This window comes from Lissotriton helveticus, chromosome 8 (genome assembly GCF_964261635.1).
Source record: "Lissotriton helveticus chromosome 8, aLisHel1.1, whole genome shotgun sequence".
NCBI lineage: Eukaryota > Metazoa > Chordata > Amphibia > Caudata > Salamandridae > Lissotriton > Lissotriton helveticus.
Genome location: NC_136069.1, coordinates 1,505,334,225 through 1,505,348,589, shown reverse-complemented (window position 1 = coordinate 1,505,348,589; position 14,365 = coordinate 1,505,334,225). Strand labels below are relative to the sequence as shown.

The 14,365-nt window shown below is 43.2% G+C and overlaps 1 protein-coding gene across 1 annotated transcript in view; it reads right to left on the bottom strand.

Annotated features, from left to right (window-relative positions):
* Positions 1-4,265: 4,265 nt before the first annotated feature.
* The window catches only part of RAB30 (RAB30, member RAS oncogene family), a 164,801-nt gene continuing 154,701 nt past the window's right edge, over positions 4,266-14,365 (bottom strand). The window contains exons 4-5 of the mRNA XM_078658486.1: positions 11,288-11,471; positions 4,266-7,112 (exon numbers count right to left, since the gene is read on the bottom strand). Coding sequence (XP_078514612.1) covers positions 6,862-7,112; positions 11,288-11,471 — 435 coding nt within the window. The 3' untranslated portion in view covers positions 4,266-6,861. The remainder of the gene's footprint in view (positions 7,113-11,287; positions 11,472-14,365) is intronic.

The window sequence follows — 14,365 nt, the reverse complement described above, 5'->3', positions numbered from 1 at the left end:
TACAGTGTATTCATTTATTTCTGTGTTTTAATTTGTTTTCGCTTACTTTTCATGTACCGCGATTTTGAGGGTCTGAGGGACACTCGTGAATCCATATTGAGATACCTTTCTGCGCATGACAGTCTTCTGCCGGTGGCATTGAATTGCTGCCAACCAGAGGTCTCAGCCAAGACGTGCCTGGGAAGATGCCCCTTCACCCAGCAGAAGAAGCTGAAATGTCCAGCAAAAGTTACATTTGTATAAGTTTTCATTGTATTCTGTAAAGTATGTCATGGGAACCCCAAAAAAATCAATAGGCGGTCCCAGAGTATTTTAATGCAGGCTTGTAGAAATGAAATGTGATTGGTGTGTTGACCTATCCTACTTGGGGACCAATCGAAATTGGGGATTCTGACATTTGCAACATTTGGGGGGTGGTACACGGACCGAAAAACAGTATAACTAGCCTAGGTTTAGCTAGAGAAATTGTCCGACTTGTCCGAATAGCTGACCTGTCACTGACCCAACGCACTCAATAGGTGACTGATACAGAGAGCTGCGGAGCACTCTGTCCGAAATTTCCATAGACTCTAGAAGTTTTAAACCTTAAGTGCTGGCGGAGTACTTTGCTGGGGAATTCGAAAACCCAATCGGGGTTCTGACTGATAGCTGCAGAGAGGGTGGAGCGCAGGCGTTTCTTCCGAACTGCGGGTGCTGGTCGTACCTTGGTGGTCCTGTCCTGATCCTTGTCTGGGTTTCCTGTCCTGGGATGTCCATCCTGCACTTGCTGTCCCACTGATGACTGTCCTTCCTTGGGGTTTTTCCTGTCCTTAAGTGACCCGTGGCCAGGGTTGGTCTTCACACCATTCTAGGTAAATATAGTGCTGAAAGCTCTATACTGCACCTTCTATTTTTCTGTGTTTTGCTTTAATAAAGACATACCTTTGCATACGTTGATTTTCCATGCTTTCCGCAAACTACTGAATGAAAAACCCATACGTTATTGTTGTTATCTAGCACGTTCCTATCTTTCCCCTTCCTTAAGTACTTTTTCTTGATACCATTCATGAAATATAGATGTGTCTGATCATTACCTTTAAGCTGACTCAATGATGGTTCTGAAATTCTAGTATGTTCCATTTCTTTCCCCTCCTATAGGTATATGTTATTTAGAGCTCTCGTAATTCAAAATTCAAAGTTCTTTCCCATTTCCATTTATCCAAGGTAAAGGTTTTCACTTGTGACATTATAGTATTGTTCTAAATCTTTCCCGTGTTTAGCTATTCCCAGTTAAAGACTAACTCTGAGATTTTTGATTAAGCAGTTCCCTGCTCATAATTCTCCTTAGACTCATAAATGATTAGCTTAATCTATTTCCTTTATGGATATGTGCTGTTTATTATCTTGGTTATTGATTGTTTACTTGTATTAAACCTGATGTTTTCCGAATCTGAAATCTAGATAAAGGTTTTGAAAACTTCCCCGTAGTCTGTGGTCTTTATGAAATACAGAAGGATATAAAGTTGGTATTTTGTTGTTTGTATGCCTTTTTCTTCACAGCTAGCTCCCTGATTCATCGTGGTCATTTAGGTACCCGTAACGGTGGATTGGTAAGTCGGGTAAAATAGAAGTATATAGGAAGGAACTGGGATACTGGTAGTAGAGTGTACGGTCACCTGATTAATGTACATGGTCAATTGAAAAGTTTATGGGCCCGGTACGTAGGTGGTAAAATTATTGGTCGGGTGACCTGCGCGCTCTATCAGTTCAAACAGGTGAACTCAGCACTCGGTCAGTTTCTCTGGGCCGGGGGTGTGGCGAGAGTTGCACTCCGCACATGTTTCCTTTCCACGTATTGTGGCGGCCTGGCGACGTCGGACATCTTGTCCTACTATCAAGCCTCTCATTTACTGATACTGAATGAGTGGTGGTATGGGGACCGGGGGGACCCGACCTACGCCCTTGAGAGATATCTAATGGACCCTGACACGCTGCACAACATACTTTATTCAACAACTAAGAGGAAGAGGCTCCCAATGGTTACTCAAATAGTGTTTCATATATGGCGCGGAGCGCTTCGCCGCATGGGGTGGTGGAACAGACTAACCGGGGAGACCCCGCTGTGGCAGAACGGACTGTTGCCGGCATTGGCGGCCCTGCAGGGATTCCGAGGCTGGGACACAATTGGTATATCAGCTCTAGGTCACGTCGTTAAGGGCGGGACCCTCAAGTCGTTCCAGGAACTGCAGGAGGAATTTGACATGCCCAAGTCCCAGTTCTTTAGATATTTACAGTTCCGTCATGCTATTACACCCACCCTGACCGGCCTGGACTCACTGCCTGAATTTAGCACGCTGGAAGCCAAGGTATTTATGGGGGAATTGGAGAGTAAAAAAATTTCTAGCATATACCAAACACTGGTCACGCACTGTTTCTCTTCCCTGGATAGCCTACGGGTTAAGTGGGAGAGTGATGTTGGGGCACTTGAGGAGGAAGACTGGAGGGAAGCGCTTGAGGCTCAAAGCGGAGCGGCAATCGCGGTACGCCTGCGTTTCATTCAGTTTAAATATTTACATAGGGCCTACTATACTAGGGAACAGCTATGGAAGGCCGGCATGGTTGTGTCCCCGGAGTGTTTGCGATGTGGTCGGGAAGTGGGAACATTTCTGCATACAGTATGGTCGTGTGACGGTCTGAGAAGGTTTTGGTCGGGTGTGTGGGACTGCTTGTCTGAAGTGTTGGGCTGGGAGCTCCCCCGCTCGCCACAGCTGGGGCTACTTCATGTCCTGGAACAAGTGGGTGGAAACATTTACAAACGCCATTTGCTGCTTTTAGGCCTCACAGTAGCTAAGAGAGATGTGGCCAAAGCCTGGAAAGATCCTAGGGCCCCCCTGGTGGGAGTCTGGAAAAGAGGTTTGGATTTTTATATGGGACTGGAGCGCCCGATCTTTGAGGCCAGGGGCTGTCCCCGGAAACATTATAAGATCTGGAAAAGGTGGGCGGATTATAGAGGATTATGGCTGGAACCGCCAGCAAGTGACGAAGCAGAAGAAAGACAATTGGTCATTGATCCCGGGAGATGAGGAGTACACACTAAATGTTATATGTCATTCAATTTGTATATGGACTGGCTAGATACTGTGCAGGGGGTGGGAGAGGGTCTCGGGGGGGGGGGGGTGGAAGGGTGTAGGGAGGGGGGATGTTGGCAAGTTGCCTTTTATTTTACTTCGCATACAAGAAAACACTGTTGTTTGAATTACCTACATGTGATTACTCCATTAATGCTCATAGCTTCTCCCGAGTCCGGGGCGCTGTGAATATTCGACATCTGTTCAACAACATAATAAAATTCTGTTTTGTAAAAGTAGAAGTGTAGAACTGTAAATTTGGGTAAAGTGTAAAAGAGTAGAACTGTAAATTTGCTAAAATGAAATTAAATCGAGTGATATTAGTAGTTGATGCTCATGTAAAAGAAAACATGGCAAAGCATATTTATTACAATTGACTGTGATTTAAAGCAAAATACCTAGGTACAATACACAGTGGCACTCGTGACAGTACACCCAGGACTGACAGCGCTATTTACTCAACACAATCATGTTTGTACTTGCCCTTCATCCCACTCTCCTTCTCTTCATTTAGACTCGTGGGGCAACCTAGTAAGGATGGGAAAATCCGAAAAAACGAGTTTCAGACAGAATAGACTCAGCATCGGGGATGGTGTTTACGTCCAACAACGAACTCTTGCAAATGGTTTGGGAAGCAGGCCAGGTGGCTGCCTTGTAGATCACATTGAGTATAGTCTTAGGTTGGTAATCCACTAATGTTACCATGGTCCTAGCAGTACGGACATGACGCGCCTCATGAGAAATGCTCCACAAATCAAGGGATGTGGTGGTAGTGAACCCCTCTGGGATGTCCACCATCAGTGGAGTTCAGAGACCCCCCCCCCCTTGCTTAAGAATCAACAGTGTTTAATGACGACAGCTTCTCAAGAGCTCATGTTCTCCTGTCTTCACTGATACAGTATCCTCTTCGTTGACGCGTCAACCTCTAGAGAAGTGAAGCCCACTGCCTGAGCCATCCAAAAGCTAGTAAGAACCGGCATTGCTGGAGGAAAGCCCTTTGAGTCAAGCAGTCAGAGCTGGCAACTGAGACGAGTGACAAAGGCAAGCGTGTCTTAGTGATTCCTTGGGTAATGTGAATAAAAGATGCAGGTTTCAACATTTTTCCCCGTCAACATTTCACTTTTTTTTTGTACAAAAAATTCTTCATCACAAGTTTAATTAAAATGTCAGACTTGGGCTTCACTTTATTTTACAATTGCTGCAATTCTTCATTACAAATTGAAAAAAACAACATCAGAAACTGCTTCAGGACACTGTGAATAAACATTCAATATCTCATAAAGATAGCTGCGTACGCAAATATTCTCAGCAAAACATGTAGGAACTGTTTGGTAAATGTTTTTGCTTCTGTTATTTGTGCCTGTGAGTAAAAGCTCTAGTGATTAAAACGTGTACTTTACACTTGCAACGTTTGTAAAAATAAAAATCCTTTAATGACTAGCTCGTGCTTGAAGGATGTAGAGAAGACTGGTGTACTGGCAAAGAGTGCGTTCAATTTAAAAAACAAACTCAGGTCTAAATATTCATACTGTTAAATTTCGCTTTAATTTCACTTTAAGAGTGAGTGTCCATTCCCTGGAGATTCTGCATGTACATTTATCTCATCAATTTTCACATCTGATATACTAAGAAAAAGTGTCTACCATCCCTTATGGGCTGGGGACGAACAGGTCTTGCAAAAACAAACAAAAAAACTATATAAAGAGTATGCTGCACTACGGGTTACCGCAGGTGGTCATATTGTTACCCAATTCTCTTTAAAATTTGCCTTTATTAAAGAAGTAGGAATCAACTACATAGTAATGGAAGAATGTTTTAGGTCATTGGTAATGTCTTGACCTTCTCCATCAACTTGCTACTGGTAATTGGAGGACCATACGCTTAGACCTCATGATGAGTTGCATGGAGAAGAAAAGCAAGGCAAACAAAGACTGACTGTACATATTCTATGGACCATGAATTGTGGATGCTTAAGAAAAAAACAAGTAAACAATTGTAACCAATAAAACAGTGGTTGCAATTAAATGTATAACTTTTTGGAAATTACATCTGAATCTAGCTCTTATCCTTGAATCTTTTGGAACAGCTCTCATTCACCAACTTCATTGACCAATTCAAGGAAATCAAAATCCTCAGACACAATGGTCCTTCGAATTATGCAAATACAAGAATCTGTAAATTATGGATCCAATGCAGGGCTAACTTCAAAATTCAGTACAATGCAATGTGTACGTCTGTTTTATTCTAAGGCAGTTCTGTTTGTATTCCAACATAAAAGCCTAGCAGCTGGCTCATTATTCCAAGGAATGCTAAATTACTATGGAATTACATTTCAAACGGCTATAACTCAACCTAGAAAAAGCAAACAAAGTGAAAAAGGCAGCACATTATTTTACCCAACAATGGTGTTTGCTTGAATATCCTCACTTGTTTTCATAGTGAGAGGGGTACATTCATCAGGCCTCAGATCATGGCACAGGAGGGTGCAATATGGTCAAACACAAAGACAATTCCACTTCTGGTTCACATCAAATATTCTCCAGGCAAACACTGGCACACACTCAAATCGAAGATCCCCAGCCTGCAATACAATGCATGAAATGAAGTCATGTCTGCCAGTTCGAACACTTCATAACGGGTACAGGGTAGCAAAATACCTTCTGTAGAGCGTCACTTAAAAACACTGGTAGAGACTACGCCCATGATGACCGACATGTATATCCACAGATCAAACAAAGTCCATTGGTTGCCATTTCACCTGACAAATACACGTACAAATTAATAACTTAAAAAATTTACCAGATGCCCGGATGTCTCTACTAAAGAGACTGGCAATGGCAAGCATTCATACCTCAAATGTTGTAGGCACTGCTTCTAAAACTGTGCTCTCCTTTAAACACTGCATGAAACAGATATAAAAGCACAGCTTTTTGGTCCTATCTGGTTATCCAATACCTTCCCAGAGCATTTAGGCTAACATGACTTTATGGAAAGGCGGGGGTTAATCAGGAATGAACAGGCCACGCCCCCTTCTTTTTTTTTATATTTAAAGGGAAACACAAGCTTTTCTGACCACTAATCAGTTGACCTCACCTAAGAACTAACAGCTTGCACAAAAGGGATAACTATAGAAAAAGAGGTAATGAAATCTCAGGGATTGTGATTATTTTTACTCTCCGCGCTACAATGCACAAAAAGTGATGTAAAAGTACTGTAACGGAGGTTGGTCTGCGCAATGTTCAGATGCACGGATAGCACCAAGGGGAGTGAAGGGGCCGCTGGGCCGCTACTGTCTGAAATGCTGGACACTCCTAAAACCCCTTTTCTGTAAAAGGGCCTGGATCCATTGGCATACCACTATTTCAGGTATAAAGAAAGAGTCCTGCAGAAGGTACTAGTGTCAGTCTACTGGACCTCTGCTGTGCCAAAGGAAATCTGTATCCTTCTGGGGCAACAATGGCCTTTTGAACTTCCTTGTGAGGCAACAAGCTGTAAACTTTGCATTTCACTGAGCAATTTGTGCATTTGTGTTCTAACCAACGTCCGACTGCAAAAAAGATGAAACCATATTTAATTCGGTTAAGCTGACTTGCAGAAGAAGCCATCAACCTGCCATGCTTAAGCTCAGGAAATTGACTCGCCTATAAGCCAGAAGGCCCAAAAAAATACAGGAATTGCTCCCATTGAGAAAATCTCGGCATAAACCTTTAGCCCACTTTGGGCTATCATTTTTTGTTTCTCTTTCTTCAGTCCTTTAGTTTAAATTACAGCAGTTCAAGTAGCTGATGGTGGTTCCTTCCCCTGGAAGAGGCGACGCCTCATTGTTCACAAGCGCGTTCTGTCGTGCCTCACTGATTAGGCGGCATGCCAAGTCCAGAAAGAGTTTTTCCACATTGTCAGACTCTTTGGCGGAGGTTTCCAGATAGAACATGTTGTGGGCCTCTGCGAATTCGTGTGCTCTCTGCTGGGAGACTTCTCTGTTTTGCGCCAAGTCTATCTTGTTGCCTGCAACAACACAAAATATTCCTGGTAAGGTCTATAGAATACGCTTTCTTTTAGTTTCCATAAATACTCACAAGTAACAAAGATAAGGTACCTAGAGGCAACCTCGCTATGGTATGCACTTTATAAATGTCACAATATTAATAAAGATAATAGTAAAAGTAAAATAAAAAGGCATTGGTGTGGTTCAAAACAGGGAGTTTGCATCTCTCCTCAAAGTTGAGTCACAACTAGGTATTACTATTATACAATGTACTAAATTGTGAGGGTTTCTGAGGATCTTTTACCAGGGCTTGGCTGCGCTGTTTATTTTTTGCTATGGTGCAAACAACCAGAGATTAACTACAATATATCTGCTCTTCTACCATGATTCATTAAGAAGGAACATGCTTAAATCTGAAATCTTCAGAGATATAAAACTTAAGACCATTCATAGGTCCCAGATTTACAACTGTACTTGCTAGTTTCAGAATTTATGGATGCAAATAACAATTTACTTACCTTCGGTAACGCTCTTTCTGGTGTGTGCTCTTATAACCGCAGGTATCTCAACTTTAGAACAGATACCACAGCAGTACCACCCAAAGGCAGAGGGTCTAGGGAGTGGACTCAGACCAAAACATCCTGCAGAACTGAGCAGGTGAATTGACTCTCCTGGCAGACTTAACTGTCAAGGCACTAGTGTTTTGCGACAGTATGCAGCGACCATCACATCACAGCCTTGCAGATGTCCAGAACAGGTACCCATCTTGTTAAAGACGTTGCAGTGGCCTTGGCCTTAGTGGAAAGGGTTCACAGGCAGTGGTGCTGGAACAATTTCCAGAGTGGTGAGGCTGTCATCAATGTTACATCAATGAAATCATAGGGACTTTGCAAAACTCAAGCGCCACACAAGGAACAAGTGCCCAAATGAGTCACTCCCAGTCTTCAAGAGAGTGGTGAGGGTGTAGTATGCAGATGAAGGTGAATTCTGGAGCACACTATTGCAAATATATTATTAAAGCATGGTGAGGTAGCGCACTGTCATTTATAGATAACACGTTTTCCATTGAAATGGCCACTAACTTTGTACATAGTTTTACTGAAAAAACTATATAGCGCACAAACAGGGTTTGAGCGAATAGTTGTCATTTGCGCATCACCAAGTAAAGTGTCTTAATCTGTTTTGATCCTATTTAGGTCCTTGTTTCCATCGTACGCCAGAATTACAAAACAATATGTTATGTGTGCTTTCCTATCTGCATTTAAATTTTGTTCTGAGTTAAGACAAATAGAGTCCTGAGGCCTTTACTTTTCGCACCAACACGATGGCCACATATTCCACTTTATAAAATTCTCTCTTTGCAATCAGAGAAAGAAAAGTAAAAAACAAACTCCATGTTAAAAGAACCATCAGCAATTTGTCAGAAGGCATAGTCTGACATTTGACCTCTTTCTTTAATCACATAGCAAATGTGACAAGATAAAAACAAAAGTTAAAGGCACCTTTATTGCTCATTCTCCTTTGGGACTCCTGCACGGTCATTTTGAGGGTGCTGTATCACCCCTACTGTCAGCGCCTATACCCACAGGCCTTCAATGGGCTGCTTCCTGGCAAGTGCACAGCAGATTTTGATGCAGAGGACAAGCCAACTTGACAGGTCCACTTTTCCACTGCCTCGCCTTTCTTTGCAGCAGAAAACCCCAACTGACCATCCACACAATGGTCCTTGTGCAGTCGCTTTAAAAGCTCAGCACCCACTTAGGGTCGAGGCGATGTAGTCTCTTCCTCGAGTGATAGGTTGGCCAAAGTGGAGGAGTAACAACATTTGGTAGAAAGCCGTCCAAGTCCAATTTGTCTGGAAATAAGGTGATGTAGGGCAGTTGCAAAGGACCTGCCGTTCACTCATGCGGCTCGTAGATGTAATCTCAATTAAGAAGACGGTTTTAAGCGACAAAAGCCTTAAGGAACAGCTGTGCATAGGCTTTAAGTACACATGAAAAATGTCAAGACCAGTTCAGATCCCATTGCGGCATGACAAGAGGTTGGGGAGGGGGTTGTGGGGGGAGGGGGGGGGGGACATGTAACCAAACATTTTATAAAATGCATCACAAAATAACTCAATCATCACAGCCAGCTACCCAGACGTCTGGAAACACGTCACCACAGTACTCCCCCTCCTCAAGGAACTCTCTCCAGAGCAGAAGACACTAGCTAACTACTGGCCTATTCTCCTGCTACCCTATGCAGCAAAAGTAATGGAAAAAATTATAAACGCCTAGTCACTCACCTCACGGACAACAACCTCCTCCACAGCACTTAATCCGGATTCAGGCCCAACCACAGTACAGAGACCACTCTCATCGCAGCTACGGATGATATCCAGATGATCATGGACGGAGGTGACACCACAGCCCTCATTCTACTGGATCTGTCTGCAGACTTCGAAACTGTATCCCTCACCATCTTTATCCAATGACGGCATGAAGCCGGCATCCAAGGTCCCACACTTTGCTGAACTTGCTCCTTTCTGACAGACGGCACCCAGTTGGTCAGCATGACCCTCTTTACCTCAGACAAAGTCAAACTCATCTGTGAAGTTCCGAAAGGATCCTCACTCAGCCCCACTCTGATCAACGCCTACATGATCCCACTCGCCAGCATTACCCATACCCAAGGAATCAATGTCATATCCTATGCGGATGACACCCATCTCATACTCCCTCCTACAAGAAGCCAAACACCCACACTAATTTCTTCACCACCATGCCCGAATCCGCCAGATTGAGGAAAACCAACTGCCTCAAGCTCAACAAAGACAAGACAGAAGTAGTAATCTTTGGCAAAAACACCTCGCTCTGAGACTCCAACTTGTGGCCTTTCTATTGTGAAATCACTAATCACCTGTAATAAGAAAATTATAGCCACTCTTCTGAGCTCATGGCTGGCAGTGATCCTTTTGGTCACCTTGGTATCTTACACGGGGTAATACATATAGAACACCGGTTATCTAACCTCAAATGGGATTTGTGGTGCATTAAACCTTGTTACTCAGGTAAGATGGGCAGTTTGTCGCTACTGTGGCTCATCTAGGCCTCTATTTTACTGGGTCTTCAAATTTCTGGCTCTTTGGGGTGGTGGAGGATGTGGTTTGTGCCAGAGGACCACGTTATGGGCCAGGTGCCCACAGCCCATCTCTACAACATGTACTAGAGGTACTTCTTGGGGATTTCTGGGGAGGACTTTCTTCTAGCATGCTGAAATCTGGGTTTCTGCATCTGAGCTGGACCTTTGCCCCATGTCCTGGGAAAGCGTTAGTTTTCGAGTCTCGATTCGTTGGGAGGTCAATTTTTTCAGGGCCTCAGATGAAGGTTCAGCGATGCCATGGTCACCCAGTGATGCATCTAGTCTACGGGTTCACTCGAATTTGATCATCTTGCATGGGAGGGATTCGTGGACAGGAATGAAACGGTCTATCTCACTCTGTAATCGGGTGATAAAGATATTGTGCAGCTTTGTAATGGATGATTTGTGGTTATAAATGCTCAAAATGTTCTTTAAGTTCATGGTATGTGTTTTGTTCCTATGCTAGATGCATTTTTATTATGCAAAGGCTTGTTAATAGATGCAGCCTGAAGTTTTTCTCTTTCTAAAAAACAATTTCAGATTTCTCCGACTCAGTCTCTCCACTGTGTGTGAAAGTGGGAAATGAAGGACAAAATGTATATGTTGGTAACCAGAAGGCACTTGCCGGGTCCACTTCATATTGCAATATCCTTATGATGTAAGATAGAGGAAACTTTATCCCATAGATCACTTATAGTGGGTAAAAGGTGACCTTTCCTTCAAAATGATCCCTCTAGGAACTCTGAGAGGTGCACACAAGCTCACCGTTTGACCCTTCCCTCTGTGTGTGTTCTGTGAGTAGTTGTGTCTTTTTTTTTACTCCAGCGCTAAGAAGCTGTGTGTACGTGTGCTCTACAAAAATAACATAGCACAGTAAAAAGACTTGCCGGTAGGGTCTCTGAGACAATTCTAGTTTCATCTTTAGCAAAACAATGTTAAAGTGCGAAGAACACCAGAAAATTAGTTCTGACATTGGGAAAACCCTAACGAACTCACCATGTATAAAAACGTACTCTTAGACAGTTTGGTTGTATTTTCGTTTTAGTGTTACACACAAAGCATCAGCACTTACCGACTAACACAGTGACGACCTGGTGGCTGGCATATTGTTCAATTTCTTTTAGCCATTCAGGAAGACATCGAAAGGACTCCTCACAGCTTATGTCGTAGGTCAGTATTAGCGCATTGGCGCTGCGGTAGTAACTCTGCGTGATGGATCGGAACCGCTCTTGCCCCGCCGTGTCCCAAATCTGCAGCTACAGACGCACAATAGGGTGGTGGGGAAAAGGCATTATTATCTGAGACTTGTGAACAAATTATTCTATGCAAACAACATTCTACAGTTCACGTCAAAGCTATAGTTTCAAAAGAAGTGTATCCTTTTCTAGCCAGATGGGAAAAAGCTTTTTTTTGTTCAACTTTGGATGTCTCGGCTGTTAGTTGGTTGTTTAGCACTTTTGATTATATTCTGCTGTTTTGAAATGAACCCACTACATTTTTGAATCGCTGCTGCCGGTTTCCTTGGTAGCTTTGACCATTCAAGGAGCCTTGACTGAAAGAAAATCCAGCAACAGTCGGGAGGAGATTGCTTTCTGCTAATTCAGCTGTTATTACAAAAGCATTTACAGGCAAAGAAATATTGTAACAGAACTGTGAATTTTGCAAGGAAACGGGAACACAGGAAAGAATACTTTATAATGAAGAAGCAAAAAAGTGAAATGCAAAATTAATTATGTTGAAAAATATATATTCTTGTATTAAGGTGAGATTTGCATTTGTATGTTGGTGATTTATAAATTACTAACGTTCACCTCAAAGTATCCTGACACTATCAATAACATTTTGTAACACAGAACAATAACTTGAGCTATTGAGAGGTTGAAACCACGTTTTCAGGACATTCCTGAACTTCAACAAGCCAGTTTCCATCTCAAGAGAAAGGGGCAATCTGTTCCACAAAATGACAGCAGCGACAGTGAAGGTCACACCAGCCATTCTAACATATCTGAATTTTTAGGAGACCCCTTTACCAACACCTTGAGAGAGGTATGAGTTTCTGGGTACGACTAGCTTTTGTGCACCTAACACTCTTGAACTGTATTCACTGATGGATTGGAAGTCGGAGATACTACTACTTGTACGTATTGTTATGCAGTGCCACCATCTTTTGGAAAATACCGTTGGGACAAATTAGCATCATACGCAATGACGTCAAAAGCAGGAACGTCACAGACAACGTCACCCCACATGTAAACGGTCACACATAAAGGTGAAAGCAACTTATCCCAGTCAGCTGTAATTTTTAAAACTCAAACGTATGATTTCATGCACCGATGTGCACCTGAGCTTAGAAATCACTAAAAGTGACAACACAGTATGTCACTTGGTAAATGCTTTTTGTAAAGTGCTTTTATACAATAAATAACATGTGCTTGGTGTATTTTCAAGACCGTGCTTTAACAGCACAGCCATCAAATGGACCTATTGCTAACAATATACACAGGGTGGGATTTGGGCCCACCTCTTTCCATCATAGTCTTTCTTTGACCTGCCTTTTTCAGCCAGTGGCCTGAGAATTTGTCAATCAAGTCTTTGCCCAGTGAAGTATACATCTCAGCTAATGCTATTAGTAGTTGGGGATGTATCCTTCCGCCCCACTCCACAGCCTGCACTGAAGTGCCTGAGGGACTACTCTACAACTTATAGTCTTCTCTGTTCCCTCCTGCTGGCTCCCTCCCATGTATCTTGCACTAATATGCTAACACAGCATCTTAGATGATGATTTGTATAGCACGTATATAACCTGGCGGTATCGTGGCACTTAAGTGGAGGAGTTGCCCTTATTGGGTCGTATTGAAACAGCCAGACTTTTAGGTTTTTCCTAAATTTTAAGCTGGAGGCTCTAATGTGTAACAGGAGGTTGCTCCAGGCTTTAGGAACCAGGTAGTAAAAGAAGGGAGCCCGGTTCTGGCTCTTCAGAAGCAGGGTACGTGGGAGAGCTTGAGGTTGGCAGAGCGGAGGTGTCACCAGGGTTTGGATGTGGCTGCTCAGGCATGCGGGTCATTGCTTGGTTAAAGCTCTTTAGGTGTGAGTTAAGTACGGCGAGGTGCATTCGTGTATGGGGAGCCAGGTGAGGTATTCAAGGTGACTGGATGAGTGCGGTGCAGTGGGAGTTTGAGAGCTGCGTTCTGAATTACCTGGAGTCACTTGGCGAGTTGTGCAGTGATTCAGACGTAGACTGTATTTCCACAGTCCGTTCTACAGATGAGCAGGGCTTGGATGTCGGATCTTGGAGTGCACAAAAACTAAAAACTTTCTCGAGGAATTTGTGGGTGAAGAAGCAGTTGGAGGCAATAGTGTTGACCTGGTTAAACACCAAGGTTTGAATTTCTATAACAGTCCCAAGTTTCTTTGCTGAGGTCGATCGGGTTGGTGTTGATCCTAGGGCTGTGGGGCTGCAGCCCAAAGGGAGCTTCATTTTCCAAAGATGTCCACTTCCGTTTTGTTGCAGTTGAGATTCAGTCAGTTGGTCCTCATCCAGTTTGAGACTTCAGACATGCAGTAGGTGAACTTCATCTGGGCGTTGGAGGTGTCATGGGAGAGAATGTTCTGTGTGTCGTCAATGTAAGAGATGTTAAGTGAGTGGCTACGGCTGCTGACGGGTCAGGCCATGTAGACAGTGAATAATGTATGGCTGAGTGAGTAGCCTTGAGGGAAGCTGCAGATCAAATTGGACGCAGAGGAAGAGCACAGGGCCAGGCTGACCGTTTGGGTGTGTCCAGTTAGGAAGAAGCTAGTCCAACCGAGTGTGGATCCATGTATTCCAATGACATGTATATAGTGAACAAAACGGTTCTTAGCTTATTTTCAAGTCAACAAACCAATGCTGTATAGAAACACAATGGAAAACTATACTTGTTATAAAATTTCCAAACCCAGCCGGGAAAGGATTTTATTTTATAAAGAAGCAATGTTCAATTCAGTAATACATTCATGATCATATGACACAAGCCTGTGTCGTACATGAAAAAGAGGGAAATAGAAGGATAGCATAAGGGTGAAAGGGGTGTCTATCAGGCAAGAAGCGAGAGCAGAGACAGGGTACTGTTTCTAAGTAAAAAATCAATCACAGTATCGCCTGGAGTGGAAC